An 18,981-nucleotide genomic window follows, 5' to 3' on the forward strand; every position below is an offset into this window, starting at 1 on the left:
CAGAGGCAAGTTGAAGGCATGCTTGTTAAAACATTGGACATCCACACTGGTGTGACGTCACAGACGTGCAGTCACTGTGTGCAGGAGCGCCAGGCTCAGGGACGCTAACAGTGGGCCCCAACCTGCGGCCCTCGGGTCCTTTCTGTGCGTGACCCCGTGACCTTGTGATGGTCAGCAGTGCTGTGAGCTGAGCTGTGCCGCTAAAGCGCACGGAAGCGGAGGTCATGGAGGTAGGAGCTGGCAGGGTTGGGATGCCAGCCTCACAGTCCTGATGCGCTGTTTTCCTGGCCCTATGACCTTCCGCAGGCACCCTGCTGGGCCCAGTTTTCCACATCTGGCAGCGGGGAAGGATGAGGTCACGTTGCCTTTGGTCCCTGCACATCGCAGAGGCACAAATACACTGCAACCAACTGTGTCCTCCTGGCCGAGAAAAGTCTTTCCACACTGACCCTGGGGGTTGAGGACCAGTTACATTCCAACCAGTTGGGGCCGTCTCAGGGAGGGCAAGTACGGAAGATTTTAAATGCCACACCGCTGAATCCCAGCACACTGAGAGGGAGGGATGCTCTGATAAGTCTGCACCACACCTACCTCGCCGGGGTCAGCTAGATTCCGTACTGGACTGCAAAGCCCACTGCCCGGATTTCACCGCAGCCCTCAAGAGTTGAGGTAGGTGTGGGACAGCAGTGGAACACGACCCAGTATGTGACGTTGGGGCCCTGAATTAGGTCAAAGATGGCAGACACCTCCCCCGTGACGGACGGCCCACCCCTGATCCCAGCACTGCTGCTACCGGGAAGGTGGTCTTACCAGGCTGGTCCAGGAAGCCACAAGCCAGTGACCCCAGGAAGCTTAGGAGAAGTATCCCTGGCTTCCCTATACAATACCCAAAGCCCCACTGTACTTTGGCTATGGAAACACAATCTTAAAAAGAAAGCAACTGCACTCTCGCAGTATATGTTTTCATCATTCCATGACGCTGTCCGGGGCCGGGGTCCAGCAGACCTCCCAGGAGCCGGCCTCCGCCCGCCCGCTCCCTCCCCGCGGCCCGAGCCCCGACTCGGGGGAGGTGACCTCCGGGTCGGAGGTCTTCCGGGCTGGGGTCAGGGCCCCAGCGTGCTGGCTCTGCGAGGCCCGCGGAACCAAGCCAGAAAGCAAGGCCTCCCGTCCACTCGCTGAGCGCTCCTCCACCCCTCCCAACCGCGCAAGCGCACTGAGCCTCACCGGCCCCCCCCCGCGGCCCGCCCCCTTCCCGCCGCGCAGGCGCACTGATCCGCGCGCCGGGAGGCGGGACCGCGAGCGGCGCGGGGCGGGCCCCTGTTCCGCACTGGCCCGTCCGCCGCCCCGCCCACCTCCGCAGCGCAGCCCTTCCGGGCGGAGGCGCCTGGCCGGGGTCCGAGGTGCTGCGCGTCCGGCAGACGAGGACGACGATTGACTGGCGGGGTCGCAGCCGCCATGGCGTCCGGCAGTGTCCGCGGGCCGACTCCGCGCTGGGGACTGGCCCTCGGCGGCGCCGCGCTGTTCCTGCTGCTCCTCCCGGCGGCCGCCGCGCAGGGTGAGGGCAGCCGGCGGGCTCGGGGCGGGGGGGCCGGGGGTGCGGGGCGGGGTCGCGGCGGAGGGGGAGGGCGGGGGGCGCGGTGTCGGGGTCAAGGGGTGCGGAGGGCCGGGGGTCGCAGCCGCTCTGGGTCGCTGCTCTGGGCCCGCGCGGTCTGCGGCCGGGGGGCCGCCCGAGTGTCGGTCCGCAGCCTGGGGCGGCGGGGCTCGGGGACGGCGGTGGGCCGGCCCTTTGTCCTGGCTCAGCATGCGGGGTGGTCCGGGACCGCGGCGTCGGCCTGGCCGAGCGCAGCGGCGCCACGACCCTCGGAAAGAGCCGTCTCGGGTGTGGACTCGGGGTCGAAAGCAGAGCTGGGGAGCTCGCTTGTCCCACAGCGGGTCGGCGGCCGGAGTCCAGGGGCCGGGCCCTTGTGCGGGCGCGGCTGGTGTGTTGGGGGCCCTGCTCGCTTCGAGGAGGCCTGTATGCGGCCCCTACACCCGCCACCGTGCGGAGTAGGCCCCTCCGAGGAGCTCCAGGGATAGCGGCCGGTGCTTGGGCTGAGCCCGCCCTGCCGCTGGTTCCTGGGCTCTGCAGGCCCGCGCTGCGTGGGCAGGTGGGCGGCCTTGCTAGGCGATCCCCCCTGTCCTCAGTAACTACCTGTGCCAGGTGCCGGGCCCACGGTGGTGACCGGCAAGTGGAGGCGACGAGTTCCAGGGGGGCCTGACCAGGAAACGGCAGTTGAGAGTCAGGGGGTGGTGGTGAGGGGAGTGCATGACCTAAGGGCCCAGCAGTTCCAGAAGCGCTGGTGCTGGAGGGTGGCTTCCTGTAGGTGGTCTGCAAGCCGCTGGGGATCTTGGGAGCGTTTGATCTGGCTGCTGTGTGTGGCATCCCCGCGTGGTCGCTAGTGTGGGGAATCGAGCCTTGGGCCGGTGGCCTAACCGACCTGGGTCAGCCTGAGGGGCCGGGGGTTTTCTCAGCGCCAGTTAGCTGCGGCTTCGTTACCTTCTGTTTAGCACAGCACAGCACCTTTCCTCTCTGTGACCTCATGGGGTGTCGGTTCCAGGGCAGGACTACTTGAGTTTTTTCTCATCGCCTTCTAAGCGTACTTGTGTGTACGTTTGTGATACTGTTCGTTAATGCAGAGTCGAGTGACACAGAATAGGGAACTTCCGGCCCAGATGGCTTGTTCAGCACAAGTGTGGTGCGAGTGCTCTTTACCAAACTGGGTGGCTGAGAGCCAAGGGTCCTCAGTCTCCGGAGAACCTCTCCTTGGTGGCCACCGGAGAGGCCGCCGGGTGTGTATTGTTGAAGTGGGTGTGTCAGGAAGCGCCCCAGGGGTGTTTGACTGCCAGCTTTTCACCCTGCCCTCGCCCTGGACTTAAGGGCAGAGACTCCTGTGGGTTGCGTGGGCATGTCCTGTGACAGTTTGGGAGTGAAACTGGACTCTAATCCTAGTATTTCAGGAGAAAAGTGGCTCTTCTTCTAGCCACACTGAGCCCGGGCTTGCTGTGAGACTTTGCCACTTGTCATGCTGTAGGAATGTGACTACGCTATTTAAGAGATTTTGTTTTCCTCGCAAGGATGCTGTGTGTATTAGGAAAAATCACTCTAGAGAAACAGAACCAACAGGATATACGTAGCTATAGAGAAAGAGTTATTATGAGGGACTGGATCACGTGACCGAGGGGCGGAGGAGCCCCATGAGCTGCCGTCTGCTTTCCGGGAGAGCTGGCGTGTAGCGCAGGCCACACCTCGAGGCCAGGCAGTGGGGAGCCCGGGGGATACGGCCCAGTCTACGCCTGAAGGCCCAAGGGCAGGGGGAGGTGGACGTCTCAGCTCTCACACAAAGAGCAGACTCCTTCCTTGCCTTTCTGTTCTGTTCGGGCCCTCAGTTGGTTAGGTGATGCCCACCCACCTTGGAGAGGGCCAGGTGCTTTCACCCGTCCACCAACTCATGCTCGTCTCCTCTGGAAACACCCTCACGGACACTACCGGAAAGAGTGTTTTGGGAATTCCCTGGCAGTCTAGCGGTTAGGACTCTGCGCTTCCATTGCCGGGGGCTCGGGTTCCATCCCTGGTTGGGGAACTAAGATCCTGCATGCTGCCCGGCAAGGCCACAAAAAAAGAAAAGAAAGAAAAGAAAAAAAATCTTAAAAGAAAGAGACAAAGGAAGTGTTCTACCAGCTCTCTGGGCATCCCTCAGCCCAGCCAGTCTACAGATAAAATTAACCATCACGGAGCATCAGACCGGTCCAAGCCCAGCCACGTCTAACGTCTGTCTTTACTGTGCACTTGGGTGGCGGGGAGACGTTAGGAACCGACAAGGTGTTGAAGATCTTCAGAGGGAAGTTCATTGAATTAAAGAAGTTTCATGGGCTTTGGACCCCGCTTTAACTGGGTGTGGGGTCAGACTCCACCCCAGAGTTTCACCTTTACATCTAGAGGGAAGGCAGCCCCTAAAGGGAACTCAGTCTTGTCCTAAACAGAGGGGTCCGGAGGAGCTGGTGGTGGCCGGGGTAGCTGGGGGCGGGGGCTCCTTACAGCGGTCTTGCTGCAGAGAACGGGGGCTTCCAGGCAGGTTGCGGGGCATGGGGTGTGTGCACGGGTCCGAGCCTTTGCCCTCTGCCCTCCTCACTCCCCCTTTTCTGCTGAGGCGGTGGGACAGCCAGGACTTTTTGTCTAGGTGAACTTTCTGCCTCGTTTCTCACGTGAAATTGACCGCGCGGGCACTCTGTGCCCTGTCACCGTGCGGCATGGCCATAGTGCCCGGTCCTGGGGCTTTTCCACTGCTGAGGGCGCTGCCGAAGGCAGGCAGCCCTCTGGCCTGTTGTGTTCCACGGTAAATACACTGACTCACTTCCTTGTTTCTTTACAACATCCCTCTTTACACACACTGGTGTGTCCTTTTGTGCTTAAGCAGTTTAGGAAGGAACTCAAATGTATCATGGGTTAGTGTGTCCTGAGAACCTTTTTTGTTTTAACTTAGTTTCCCAAGAGCATGAGACTTAAGGTTCTCTAGTCATTGGTAAGGGGAGTCCAAGCTGAAGAGTCCCGGCCGCGGGCCTTCCGAAGTCAGGACGGTGACATTCAGCGTTAGACCTCGGAAACTCAGGCCAGATGTTTACATGTCTCTGGCTTTCAGCACAAAGTTTTCTGTTTCCGGGATGAGATAAGATGCAGTGAGTGACTGCTGACGCCCAGTCTCTGAGGCAGCTGCAAATGGTTAACGTATTTCCCTGTCTTACTACGAAAAACACCCTGGTGTTTTCAAGGGCGAGGAGGGCACTACCTTGTCTCGGCTCTGAACTGACTTCGGGAGGCTGTTGAACCTTGGCGTTGCCGGGAGCAGGAGAAGGGCGAGGCCGTCTCCTTGGCCCTTCCCCTCCCAGGCCTCTCTGTTGACTCATCTGGCCCGTGACCCAGAGACCCCAGGGTGGACGGGTTTATGGTGTGTATCTTGGAGCCGATGTCGGTTAGGTTTGTTCACGCAAGACCAGTTACCACACAGACTTTTAAATTGGAGAGGCCTGAGAAGAAGTGCCCATGCTGTAGCACCTGCTGCCTGGGGCCTCTCTCACGGTGCTTCAGGACTCGAGAGTGGGTGTGGTAGGCGCGTGCGGTCTCCGCCATACCTCCCTGCCCAGCGCTTTAGAGAAACAGTTGAAGGAATAAATGGTACAGTGAACTCCCGAGTCCTTTCTGCTCTTCCAGCCTTCGCCATATTTGCTTTGCTGCTCCTTGCCTGTGTCTGCGTGCTTCTGTTTCTTTTGGCCGTGCCTGGCGGCCTGTGGGATCTTCCTTCCCTGACCAGGGATTGAACCCGGGCCACTGCAGTGAAAGCGCTGAGTCTTAACCAGTGGACCACCAGGGAAGTCGCTGCCTGTTACTCTTGTCACCAAACCGTTTGAGAGCAAGTTGTGATGTGGCCATTTACCCTAAATTCACCAGGGTGCGTCTCCTAAGAAGGGCATAGCCGGAACGTGACGGTCAAGTCTGCACAGTGACCATTGGTACGATCCCGGACCCTTGATTTAACACACGACTGTGCACACAGATCACCAGTTACCTCAGTAGCGTCCTCGGTCTGCTGACCCCGGCTGGCGTGTTGCTTTCAGGTGTCGTGTCTCTCAGCCTCTGTTCCCCTGGAGTAGCTCCTCAGCCTGTCCTTGTGCTCAGAGGCTCTTTGTGGTCCTGTCTGGTTTCCTCTGATTTGATTCGGGTGCATCTGGGGGGGATTCAGCCACTGGGTGACTGTCCTTCCTGCACCCCTCAGAGGCACCTGCTGTCACTTTGTGCCGTTCTTGTCACAGGTTGTCTTGGTGATATCTCCGATCACTTTTCAGGTGCCATTTTCTATTCACAGGTATAATTAAGCCGGGGCGGGGGGTGCTCTGACACCGTACGTAACGTCTTGTCCCTCCGCAAACGGCGCAGTGGCCTTGGTGTCCCTGTTTACTGGGACGGAGACTCTTGGCTAGCTGTCCTTCCCTGTGTTTATTCTGTGTCCGTGTGAAATCATGGGTGTTCAGGAGGTGAGAGTCCATTCCTGTCATTCACTCTGACGTTAAGTTGTGCCACTTTGGCAAGGAGGACCCCCTCCACTCTGGCTTCTGGGTCCTTGTGCCACTTTCTGGCTTTGCAAGCTGTCCAAGGCCGGTGTTGTCCTTTCTCTGCCCCGGTTGTGGCGTTATTGTTCTGCCCGTTTCCTTTTAGTGGGGACAGTGGCTGGAGACCAAAGACCTGGCAACACGTGTGCCGTCCTCTCTCAGCCCCTTGGTGGACAGAACTGCGAATCCGTCCTGCGGGCCGTTCCCTCCTGCCGGTCCACAGGGCCCCGGGGCCCCTCTCGGCAGTCCTCTGAGAAATGGAGGTATTTCAGGGGCCGCCAACTGGCTCCAGCTTCCTGGGCCTGAGGGAGTAACGCAGTTGAGGGTCGGCTGAACGCGAACCCAGCAGCAGGCCACTGGAGGCTCTGCGGAGGGTGCTGCTTCATGGCGACTGCGCAGAACGGCGTGTTGTCACAGAAGGGGCTTTCGTTTCAGATAAAAGAGGATTTTGGTTTTTAAGAATGGAGCGTGGAAGGCTGTTGAATAGACGAACTCTCCAGCTATTTCGCAGCAGCAGTTACTGCGTGAGTCCTGCTTAGCAAACGACTTAAAGCTAAAGCTCTTTCCCCTGCATTTTATTAGGAAAACCTTGGAAACTAGAGGGAAGTTGGGAGACCTGGGCAGTGAGCGGCCCTCCGCCCACCACCAGGTCTGTCGCGTTTTGAAGTTACAGCCGCGCACGCCCCCACCTCCTCCCCGTGCACCTCACCACTGAGAGCTCAGCGTTCGCCTCCTTCTTTTGAGATCAAGTTTACACACGGTGAAGTGCAGGGATCCTGCGTGCACCATCCAGCGAGTTACACCTGTGAGACCCTGGCCTCCTGCAGCCTCGGAGCAGGCCTCTCCAGGGGCTTGGTGCCCCAGCCAGCCCATCCTCCCCCCACCCGGCCCCCGAGGAGGAGTCCCGCCCATCCCCGAGCCCTGCGCTGCGGGCCTTTGCGGGAGGCCCCCCCCAACGCACGTGGTTTGGAGTCATCACGTGTGACGAAGACTTCTCTTTAGGGCTGAAGAGTGTCCACTGTAGGACTGGACCAGTTTCCCTGTCCATCCTCCAACGACCTCTGCCCCTTGCCCCTTGGGTACAGAGTGTTAGGAGGAGGTGGTCCCGGGGAGGGTCGGGTCCTCCATCCAGGCAGGAGGAGCAGGCCGCCCAGAGGCCCTGGCCGGGGAGCCACCTGGCAGCTCTCAGGACCAGTGGGGAGGCCGAGGGGCATGCGGGGCGCCTGGACATCTGGGCCATTTTCAGCTCTCAGCTGTTCCTATACATAAAGTTGCCATCAGCCCCCTGTGCATGTCTCCCCGTGCAGGTGTCCCTGTGCACGTGTGTTCTGGTTTGTCTTGGGTACGAGACTGAGAGTGGAATTGCCAAGTCTCGGAGGAGCACGTGTTTGTTTTTGAGCCGCTGAGCCCGCCCGCCCCGTCACCACCATTAGCATCGTCAGTCTTTGTAATGCAGCCGTTCTGGTGGGTGTGAAGTGGGGCCTGACTGCGATTCTCACGTGCCTTTCCTGGTGGCTGATGGGATGTGCTCAGGCCTCTCCCAAGTGTGTGCGTGTCTTGAGGGGCGGCATGGGGTGAAGAGCGGCTGCTTGATGGTGGACTGGAATCCTTTATTCGTACACCACCTCTTCGCTTCTGCTTAGCTTGCGTTCTAGAGCTGTCAGCTGCTCGGGGTTTGAGCCCTTCCCGTAGCACCTGTGCGGTGAAGAGTGCCTGGGGGTGCAGGGGGTGCTCCGCAGGGTTGGGACCGGCGAGGGGGCCACGGCCTGGCTTGAGTCTGGCCTGGCATCGCTGTGGCCTCTGGTTCCAGGGTGTCTGCTGACTGGACAGTCAGTGGTGTGCGACCATGCAGGTGAGACGCAGGCGCTGGCCTTGCTGGCGGCGCCGTCTTCTCTCCCAGGAGACCCCTGGGGTCAGGACCACATGTGTGCTGCTTGTGTGTCCTCCCGGGGCCCTGCCTGTAGAGGCCCGGCCTGCGTGCCTGAAGGCTTGGCGCGGGAGGGGCCGCCTGTCCCGGGCTCTGAGCGTCACTCGCCCACCCCTCCCCGCGTGGCGCCGCAGGATTCTCAGTGACGCGTGTTCCTTGCCCTGCAGGTTGTTCTCAGAACACGAACAGAACCTGTGAAGAGTGCCTGAAGAATGTCTCTGTAAGTAGCACAGGGTCAGCGTGTGATCCAGAAGCAGACCCGCTGCCTCTGGCTCCGGGGCTGCGTGTGTGTGTCCCGGGTTCTGTGGTCTGGGGTTTGTGGAGGTATTTTTCATGACGGCTCTTAACAGCCTTTCTCAGGCATATTAAAGCGTCTGGTGAAAGCTGCACATGCCACTTGAGTGCTGTTCACGTGCTCCTTCCGCTCCTGAAATAAAGCATGTGAGTTTCGCACAGCCCAGAACTTGTGTGAGCCCCTGGGGCCCGCAGGCCTGAGCAGAGGTGCCCGGCAGCAGGGTGGGGGCCAGGGAGGCGGGAGCACGTTTAGCCCCTCGTCTGCGACTGTTGACCTGTGCCCAGGGCTTTCCCACGGGGCTCACTCCACCTTGGAGGCCTCTTGTCTTACGGACGGACCCTGAGACGCGGCAGGTGTGCTCGGAGCCCTCCCGGCCCCCGCCGGGCTCTCGCAGTGCTGAGGGGGCCTCGAGCTGGAGTGCCCGTGCTCGCCCTCCTTGTGTGGGCTTGGGGGGTGCCTAGACCACAGCGGGGTGCACACCTCCTCTGAAGGCCTGACCCCCACTCTGAACCCAGACAGGTGAGGTCAGAAGTGCAGATGAAAGCCAGGGCAGACCCCGCTGCGTGCGAGTCCTTAATGCACACGGGCTTCCGGAAGGATCTGCCGGCACCCCTGCGTTGTTCACCACGTGCGTGTACCTCATTAATCTAAAAAACAAGAGTGACAAACAGCCACGACACCAGCACAAAGAGAACTTATCCTCCCAGTGAGCTCACGTGGCTTTCGGTGAAACTGTCACGTAAAAATGGAAAGTTAGGTGTTTAAAACTTGAGCTGTTTGAAAATGGTGGATTTCCCAGAAATTGTTAAGCCAGGAAAGAACCACTGAAATGGAAGGAATTCTGAAACGGCCGAAATGAAGAGGGCCTCCCTGCTGTCTGTCATTTTGAACACAAGACACCAACGTGGACACTGTGTCAGTGGCCCTGGGACCCCAGGTTTCACTAAAACATTTTTCTGTAACAGATTTTCACCCTAACTTGGGACCAAAACATACCATGACTTTCCATCCTGTTAAAACTTCAAAGAAAAAAACTTAGTAAAATCTTTACTTTCAAGCTTGAGAATATCCTGAACGTCCTGACCTGGGCGGGTTGTTAGGTTGACCCAAACCTCACATCTGTGCCAGTGCCTGCCCGGCTCTGGGCCCCTCGGCTGGCGTGCTGGCCAGGTCTCTGCCGTGCATTCCAGGGACTCGGGCACACCTGCCAGGTTTTCTCCAGCTCTGCGGTGCTGGACAGATGCCCTTGCGCTCTAGTAGAATCATCTTTAAGACAGCCAGCAATAAGACAGACCGCTTGGTTCAGTCCTAGAGATCAAATTAGCATCTTTACAGGGTGATAACCGTGGGCGGACACCACGCCACCCATGCCTGGCTCGGTCCCTCCTGCAGGCGGCTAACGCCTGGATGCTCTGGGTGTTGGAAGGTGGTGCCTCGGAAGGGAGGGCAGCATCCGGGCGAGGGGAGCAGGCCACGCAGAGGCCCCGGGCGGGGACCAGCAAGGAGGCCGCGAGGCCGGCAGGGCGCCTGGTGGAAGGGGCTTGAGTGAGGAGGGCCTTGGTGGGTTGGCGGCGATGAGCCAGTGTTGGGAAGGGGGCCGCGGGGGGACAGCAGTGTGGCCGGCGGGGCTGGCCCTTCAGCATTTACGCGTCTGATGCCTTGTCATTGCCTCTTGCAGTGTCTTTGGTGCAACACTGACAAGGCGTGCTTAGACTACCCGGTGACCAAAATCCTGCCGCCCAGCTCTCTCTGCAAGCTGAGCTCTGCGCGCTGGGGCGTGTGCTGGGGTAAGTCGCTGTTCTCATTGGCTTCTTGCAAAACCAGTGCCGTTTTGAAAATTCTGGTTGTGCTCAGTTAATGTAAGCTGCCAGGAGTGGGGAGGTGGGGGAGGCCGGTGAGAGCAGTGGCGTCTGGGAAAGTGGCCGGTCCGGGTCTGGAGGCTGCCCTGAAGGCCACGGCCTTGGCTCTGCTCTGCAGGTATCTCCCCACGTCCCGGGGCCATGTGGGTGGCGTGTCAGCACCTGTGTCAGTGTCATACCCTAACCCATACCCTAACACGTACCCTAACCCTAATCCGTTGTCGTACCCTAACCTGCACCCTAAACCGTACCCATTCCCTAACCCGAACCCTAACCCTTACCGGAAGCCTTACCCTAGCCCGTACCCTAATCCTAACCCGTACACTAACACTAACCCGTACCCTAACACGTACGCTAACCCTAAACCGTTGTCGTACACTAACCTGTACCTAAACTGTACCCGTTCCCTAACCCTAACCCTAACCCTAGCCCTAACCCTAAACTGTGCCCGTTCCCTAACCCTAACTCTAACCCTAACCCGAAGCCTTACCCTAACCCTAACCCTAATCCTAACGCATACACTAACACTAACCCATACCCTAACACGTATGCTAACCCTAAACCGTTGTCGTACCATAACCTGTACCCTAAACCGTATCCGTTCCCTAACCCTAACCCTAACCCTAACCCTAACCCTAACCCTAGCCCTAGCCCTAACCCTGCTCTTTCTCCAAGGGAAGTGATCCCTAGGTGAGACCCAGGTTGTTTCCTAGGTGGCCTTTTAGGTTGGTTTGTGGTGTGTGTTGCCACATGGAGCTCATTTTTATGAGTTGGGCTTATTAATCCTTTCCTTTATGGCTTCTGGTTTGGGGCCATCGGGAGGCCGCCTGGCTACAGGTCATAGGAGCCAGTGCTCTTGCAGAGAATTGTGATGATCTGTTTTATCTGTCTTTTTTCTAATTGATTTCCATCTCAGAATCTGTCAGCCTCCATCTGAAACGACTCACTTCTGATTTCACCAGCTGAAACCCAGGGAACCCAGAAGTTTGTGTCTGTGGGAGTGTGTGTGTGTATGGGTGCGTGTACACGTGCAGGCACACCCGTCACATCCTCCCAGCTGGCCGTTCCCTCTATTGCCCTCACTCCAGAAAGGCTCCTTGGGCCACACGGCCGTCTGCTTCCATGTTGGCGGCCGCCTCCTCCGTGGAACCTTCCCTCCCCGTCTGTTCCGCAGAGATGGCTCCCGCCCCAGGGAACCAACCATCAGCATCTGGGACCTTAACTGTTAAAATGCTTTTAAACTGAAGCATGACTAACACAGTGCACACGTGAGCCCTCGCTCCCTCTCTCTGGGCCCTGGACTCCAGAGGACACACACACGTACACACGTGCAAGTACAGACACATGCGTGCACACATGCGTGTACACTTGTGCATATACAAATGCCCGCGTACTCAGTGAATTTTCACGTGAGTCTGCAGGTGATCGCCACTCAGCAAAACACACAGACCACGTCCAGCGCTCGCCTATCCTTCAGGACACCGTGGGCGGCCGCTGCGGTGCACTGGTGGACACCGGGCTGTGTGCGGGCTGCCGTGTGCTCCCGCGTGGGCTGGACACAGACACCCACCCGCCCTGGGCATGCGCTCAGGAGCACACTGCTGACTGGCACCCCTTTCACGTCTAGCCTTAGTCGGTGGGCCACACGGTTCTCAAGCGTGGCTGCCCCCGTTGATGCCGCTCCAGGCAGCATCGGGGCACACGGGCTCACGGTGGGGGGAGCAGGGGCGCTGGGGGCAGACTTTGTGGTAACAGGAGGGCGCGGTACCCCGGCTCCTGAGAGAAGGTGTGCTGGCCTCGTCGGGTTTATTCCTCGGGCCTGCAGGGAGCTGGGGCCTCATCCCCAGGAGCCGAGCGGGTGGGGCCTTGCGGTCCACCCCGTCGGGCAGCACCTCACACTCCTCAGCCCTGTGCCACAGGTGCTTCTATTCTTACAAGTAACTGTAGAATCGTCTTAACCAGTTCTAGGCAACATTGGGGTTGTGACTGTAACGACCTTAAATATAGGTGTTCAGGGGACTTCCATGGTGGTTCGGTGGTTAAGACTCTGCACTTCTGCTGCGGGGGACCTGGGTTCAGTCCCTGGTCGGGGAACTAAGATCCCACATGCTGCACAGCTCAGCCAAAAAACAAACAAACAAACAAACACACACACACTCACGTTCAGTTGGAGAACAGCAAGGTCTTTACCGTCTGAACCCTCGTCTGGGAACAGGGGTCTCTCTCTGTTCAGGTCTAGTACGTCCTAGAGTAGATTTCTCGGAAATAAGCCCATAGTTCAGCTTCCCATCATGGTGGAATTTCTGTTCTGTTTTATAACTGGGTTTAGCTGCTAATCAGAAAAGCTCTTGTGGGGGCAGGTGTATTTTAGAGCCAGCTGTCTTACTGGTCTCATGGGTTTTTGTTTTTTCTTGGTTTCTTTTAAATTTTATTTTATTTATTTATTTTGGTGGCACTGGGTCTTAGTTGTGGCAGGCAGGCTCCTTAGTGGTGGCTCACTGGCTCCTTAGTTGTGGCACGTGGGCTCCTTAGTTGTGGCTCGCAGGCTCCAGAGTTGTGGCATGCAGACTCTTAGCTGCAGCATGTGGGATGTAGTTCCCTGACCAGGAATCAAAACCACATCCCCTGCATTGGGAGGCGGATTCTCAACCACTGTGCCACCAGGAAAGTCCCTCGTCGGTTTTTAAAGTTGATTGTTCTCGGGACTTCCCTGGTGGCACAGTGGTTGAGAATCCACTTGCCAACATAGGGGACACGGGTTCAATCCCTGGTCCGGCAAGATCCCACATGCAGCGGAGCAACTAATCCTGTGCACCACAACTACTGAGCCTGTGCACCACAACTACTGAAGCCCGTGCGCCTAGATCCCATGCTCCACAATAAAGAGAAGCCACCACAATGAGAAGCCCGCACACCACAATGAAGAGTAGCCCCTGCTCGCCGCAACTAGAGAAAGCCCACGTGTAGCGACGAAGACCCAACGCAGCCAAAAATAAATAAATTAAATAAATTTATTTTAAAAAGTAAATAAAGTTGATTGTTCTCGAGTTCTCTAGTCAAAAAGTTACGCCACCTGCTTGTGGCAGTCTCCTGTTACTACTGTATCTTGCAATTCTGGCACTTCCAGAACAGGTCAGAGGAGGAAAAACCACATGGTTCAAAGCTCAGAAGGCAGAGCGAGTGCTGTCACACTGGCAGCCTGAGGGGGGCTGGGGGCACCCGGGCACTGGTGTCTCCCTCCCCGACCCGAGGAGGAGCTCTCACCTTCCAGACCCCAGCCCACCCCACCTCCCCCCAACCAAGAGACCAGTGGCACCCGAGCTTACGAGCTCTGAGCTCTATGCGGCAGGAGGCCGTCCTGTGATGGTCGCACCGCTGTCCAGGGCGGGGCGGGGTGGTGCTAACTGGAAGGTGTCAGCCTGTCCTGTGATAGGCTCTGGCTTGAATGGAGTGGAAAAGTACCGACTGACTGGTTTTAATTTGTAAATCCTCAAGAGAAGTTGGAAAGAATTGCAGCTTGTTCTGAGTGCATTTGGTCTGGACAGGAAATCACAGTCACCGTTCTCCAGCCCCTGGGCGTTGGCCTGGGCCGCAGCTCCAGCCGGTGCTCTGCCCGCGCGGGCAGACGTGTGTCCTGTTGGCAGCAGATGGGAGGCTCTGGTCTTTGACTTAGATAATCACGGAAGCCGGTCGGTCGGGCTTAGCATCTGATTGCGTGAGATTGAGTTTCAAGTGTTGTAGCAGCTGAGTGCACTGCGGAGCTTCTCTTTCTTCCTGGTTTTGTTAACTTTTCTCAGGTTGGAAACAGCTTTTCAGCATCAGGTGATGAGAAAAGCCACCTGTTGCTTCAGGTTGATGGAAATGGTGACTAAGTCACAGAAGCAGGCTGGAGGAAGGCGGGGGCGTCGTCGTCCGTCCGTCGTCGTCCCCCCCCCCCCCCCCCCCCCCCCGCCAAGGAGGAGGCGTGGCCGCGAGCGGGGCCCTGACTGTGCGCCTTTGCCTTGGCAGTGAACTTCGAGGCCCTGATCATTGCCCTGTCGGTGCTTGGGGGCGCCCTGCTCCTGGGCGTCGCCTGCTGCTGCTGCTTCTGCTGCTGCGGGAGGAGGCGGAGCCGGCGGCCGGACAAGAGCGAGGAGAGGGCTGCTCGGGAGCGAGAGGAGCGCCGGGTCCGCCAGGAGGAGCGGTGAGGCCCCGCGACCGGGGGGCCGTTACTCGGTCCCAGCTTTCTCCACGTGGGAAAGTCAGGACCGTGTCGGGCGTCCAAGGGGGCTTCTCGGTGGTGGCGTGGAGGGTGGGAAGCCGCGTGGCAGGGACCTGGCCGGTGGCCACCAGCTGGGACTTTGGGGCTGGGCCGGCGAGGCCTCTGGAGGCCCGTCCGGTTCTGAGCCCACGGGGGCTCAGCGGGAGGAAGGCTTCTGCCTGGGCTCTCCTGTCTGTCCGAGGCGTGTGCGGGGGGGGGGGGGGCGGGGGGCTTGTCAGCCCGCAGCTGCCTGCCGAGGCTCCTGCGAGCTCCTAACCATCGTCAGAACAAGCGTAAGGTCTTTGCTGATTGGTTCGTTTTCATACGGAAAAAAATGTCTCCAGTCACAGTACGGGGTGTTGGAATTGCTTTCCTTGAAATGAAGGGGTCCGTGCTCAGCACCCTGCCTGTCCCGGTGGGAGCGTGGCTGTGGCCACATCAGAGCCGCCACCACCCGGCTCTGGCTCCCGGAGGCCACAATGGAGTGAAAGGCACAGCTGTTGGCATTACACTGTGGGGACTTCCCTGGCGGTCCAGTGGTTAGAGCTCTGCGCTTCCACTGCAGGGGCCCTGGCTTTGATCCCTGGTCGGGGAGCTAAGATCCCACAAGCCGTGCAGACACACACACACACACGAAATGTACACTGTAATTGGCTGCTGAAAAGGATTTCTGTGTTTTCTAGGAGAGCAGAGATGAAGTCGAGACATGATGAGATCAGGAAGAAATACGGTGAGAATCGCCTGGCTCTGCATCCCCGTCGGCAGGAGCTGGCCTGGCCGTCCTGGCTGCGCCCAGCGCCTGGCGAGCTCCGCTATAGGGTGTGGGGGGCACTGGGGGCAGTGCCCGTAAGACGAGGCCCGCGAGTGCTCTGCCTCTGCCGGCCTTCCTGGCACCTGCTTGCTGGCGAAGTGCTGTCGCCTTTGCCGCCTTGTGGGCTTGCTTGCCCTGCGGTGGGGTGAGTCCCTTACCTGCGGGGCTTTGCCCGCCTTCCCCCTTGTGCTGGAGTTGCTCCCGGCCCGCCTCCTGACCGAGTCAGCAGTGCCCACACTGAGGCCTTGGACCGCTTGTTTCCCGGGAGCTGTGTCCAGGCTCTGTTCTGGGCTTTTGTTTGGTGAGGCTTTCAGTGGGGGGACTATTTTTTCGGTGTTTGAGAGCACTGAACCTGCTTCTGTGTTCAGCTGGCTCTGTACTGATTTTCAAACCACCGATATCACTGGTGTTTTCTGCTCCCTGGCACTTGGTTTCCGATGAAATTTGGAAATCATGGAAAGCTTTTTGAAATCTGATTTTAACGTTAATGTAAATAAAAGACGAGATGGTTGTGTGCTCGTGTGCGTGTACACACACACACACACACACACACAACGTAGCACAGGTCGTGATGGGGTCCTGGACCTTTGCTCTGCTCGGCCTGCACGAGGCCTTTTCTGGAACAGTCACGGATTCCCTGTGCTCCTGTCTTGGAGCTGGTCAGTTGCCCTTTAATTGCACTGATAGAATTCTCTTGTGCCCTTTGTGTAAAGCCCTTTGAGTGGCCTGGACTTTGGAAGGAAGCCTCAGCTGTGGGGAACCTTCGAGCTGCTGGTGGGAGGGGGAGGGAGGTGCTTGGCCCTATGAACACCACATGCACCGCAGACGAACCCGTCTCTTGACGTTAGAAGGCCTTTGGTTTCTTTATCACAAAGCAGTTTCTGTGTGTTTTCCCTCTAAACTAGAAGTAGAGCCGGAGCTGGGCCTTAACAAGACTGCTAGTATTCGGTATTTGGCACGTGATAGCTTTTTACCCAAAACCAGCTGTGCGCTCCGCCCCACCCCCAGGCTGAGCGCTTCCCCCCGCAGGCTGAGCTCGCCCTGTTGCTCTGACAGAAGGGCGTTCTCCCCCCCCCTTAGCTTTCCCCCACTGTCCCCCACCCCCAAACCCTGCGGTAAGTAGATTTGTTGCAGTGGCTCCGGAGAGCTGCGTGTGCAGCCAGGTGTTTAAAGAGGGGAGAGGGCGCGTTGCCACGACGCAGAGAGAAAACGCCGAGTCTTTGGGCGCTTAGCTCCTTCACAGGCAAACTGACCGCCACCTTCTTTGTGTGGCCTTAGTTCTGAAAATTAATCAGCATTTATAAGAATAGCCGAAGCAAGGTGGTTTTGTTTTGTTTTCTTCCGTATAATTTAGCCAGCCACTGAGGGAAGAAACGGTGGCTTTAAATTTCTTATTTCCCTTTGAGAGAATCAGCAAACAAGTCTATTTCTTAGGATCTGTGTTTCTTAGAAATATTGTTTCCAATAAATTCCACTTCAGTTTTCAAGTCGCCTCTGGTGTGACGTTCACGAAAAGGTGAAGGGTAGTGTTTGAACCTGCCTATTAGCGCACCCAGCTCCCTTTTGGCCGCAGTAAATCTTCATATAAGACGCCATGTGCTGCTGTCTGACCCTCGCTTCCTGTTGGCTGAGTGCATTTCTAATCAGGCCCGTTTTGTTTTCAGGTTTGTTTAGAGAAGAAAACCCGTATGCTAGATTCGAGAACAACTGAGACGCACTTCGTGGCACGGCAAGCGGACTCCACGCCTTTCCTCGGGCTGTGGGTCAGCAGGGACCCGCTGCCCCGTCCGCCTCTGACCCTGGGGAGGGAAGCTGCCCTCCAGGCCCAGGCCTGGGAGCTTCTGTTCCCTCTTCTCTGATTTCTGTATTTAGTCACTTGAGACATTAAGACTGTCAGGGCTTTTCTGTTGCTCATTTGGGGAGGAAACTGCACATCCCTGGCCTCTGCTCCGTCTGCGAGCCAGTGCAGACCATCTCCCTGCATCCGGGCCCGCGCAGCTCCACGCGCAGGAAGTGGGGCTTCTGCAGTCCGTCTTGGGGCCACCCCCCAGCCCCTGTCATTTCCCTAGAAAAGCACAGACGACTTGCCGTTGACATCAGGGTACAGGACGCAGTTGGACGAGGGTTTGCTTTCTGACCTTGACTATACCGAATAGCACTGAGCGGTAGTTAAACTCACCTTATGTCTTTTTTTCTTTTTTTAAGAATTCTTGGATTTTATTCTCCCACCTAAAAGATTCCACCAACAGCTTTACTGTCAAAGTTCAGGCCACTTATGGGATGACTTTTTAGTGTGTCTCTTTACTGGAACATCAAGATATTTTTCCAGTAAAAGTTCGAATTATAAAACCTCTCTGAAGGGCAGTAGTCGGTCAGGTGCTGGTGTGTGGCTGGCAGGGGGGCGTGTCTAAGAGGCTCCGCCTGCCTTTCCCGCCCCACTAACCACAGGCCTCAGGCCCCAGGGGCGGAGTCTCCTGAATCAGACCTGCCCTGCCATCTGCGACGGTCACCTAGGGCTCTTGGGTGACCACCGGTCCGCCCCCGGCGAGCAGGGGCCTGCACTGGCCAGGCTCCACGGGGCCGCTGATGGAATCTCCACGCACGACAGACGCTGGTGGCTGTCCTGCTTGGCCGACAACCTGAGCTCCGGCCTCTGCTCCTTTGTCTCGGCCGTGTTCTGGGAACTTCCTTCCATGGCCACACGTGGTGGTTCCTTTTCTTCCAGATCAAGACGCGTGACTGCAGTAAATGGTCTGAGCGCTTCCTGGCAGGGACAGCAGACCGTGGAGTCACCGTGAACAGCCTTTCTTAAATCTGAAAATAGTCCTAGTTGCCAAATTGCTTTGAATGTGAAAACCATTGAGCTTTGGGGAGGCGGGTGAACAAGCACGTGAAGTGAGCGAGTTCACGCGGACCCAGTGATCAAAGGACGTGTCATCAAACGGTTGCACGTGCCTTGTTAGCTACACAGATCTGTTTGATTTAACAGTTCTACCTTCAAGTTTCACAAACAGCCTTTAACAAACTCTTTGGTCTTATCTCTCTGGTTTCTTGGGCGTTTGATAGCAATGAAAGTATTATGAAACATTCCTAAGTATTTTATAACAGTTTGCAAATCTTTACTTTCTACTGTTTGTTCATAAAAGAAACTTTGTGATAGACTTCAGTGAACTTTGTATTAACACGGTAGCTCGTGTGGATGTAAAGTCACTCTCTGGACCTGAGGCTGCCGAGCTGAAAGCAGAGCCGGGTTGCGAGTGCGAGTCTGCGAGGCGTTAGAGCGGGCGTTACGGCGGGCGCCGTCCTCCCGCACAGCACGGAGCCCGCCCGGGAGCGCCGCTGCAGTCACGAGCTTCTGAAACGGTACTAAGAGCAGCCAGAAACCGTAACCTCACGGAGACCGTAAGCCTGAGTGCCTTACTCTTTAACCAGTTTCCAATCAGCAGATTAATACACGCTTTTGTTGACGATGCTTTGCGTTCCTTGTGTGTCATTTCTGGGCGGTGTGGACGTGACTGCTTGGGGGGTGAGGACCGCGGGACTGTCTGGGTAAAGATGGGCTTCTGCACCCATCGGTGTGAATGAGCAGCCCCCCTCCTAACACCCCTGCAGCGCTGGGAGCAGGTCCAGAGAGCTCCAGGGGCAGCAGCTGTACCTTTGAGCTCGGAGTCCCCGGCTCTCCTGTTTGAAGCAAGCGACCAGCAGCAG

At 57.7% G+C, this 18,981-nt stretch overlaps 1 protein-coding gene across 1 annotated transcript; it reads left to right on the top strand.

The window, feature by feature from the left end:
* The first annotated feature begins 1,385 nt into the window (after nt 1-1,385).
* On the top strand, nt 1,386-18,745 carry PTTG1IP (PTTG1 interacting protein). Its single transcript, XM_082839531.1, has 6 exons — nt 1,386-1,555; nt 8,236-8,288; nt 10,042-10,150; nt 14,231-14,405; nt 15,146-15,192; nt 16,938-18,745. Exons 1-6 carry the CDS (start codon nt 1,456-1,458, stop codon nt 16,982-16,984), a joined length of 531 nt encoding a protein of 176 aa, XP_082695657.1. The 5' UTR covers nt 1,386-1,455; the 3' UTR covers nt 16,985-18,745.
* The last annotated feature ends 236 nt before the right edge of the window (nt 18,746-18,981 follow it).

The sequence above is a fragment of the Leucopleurus acutus genome (genome assembly GCF_964270905.1).
Source record: "Leucopleurus acutus genome assembly, chromosome: 5".
Taxonomy (NCBI): Eukaryota; Metazoa; Chordata; class Mammalia; order Artiodactyla; family Delphinidae; genus Leucopleurus; species Leucopleurus acutus.

Bases quoted from the DNA above. Each gene is read 5' to 3' on its own strand.
- PTTG1IP (XM_082839531.1), top strand. From the start codon at position 1,456: ATGGCGTCCGGCAGTGTCCGCGGGCCGACTCCGCGCTGGGGACTGGCC. The intron at 1,556-8,235 runs GTGAGGGCAGCC...CTTGCCCTGCAG, and splicing joins CCCGGCGGCCGCCGCGCAGG to GTTGTTCTCAGAACACGAAC. The intron at 8,289-10,041 runs GTAAGTAGCACA...TGCCTCTTGCAG, and splicing joins AGTGCCTGAAGAATGTCTCT to TGTCTTTGGTGCAACACTGA.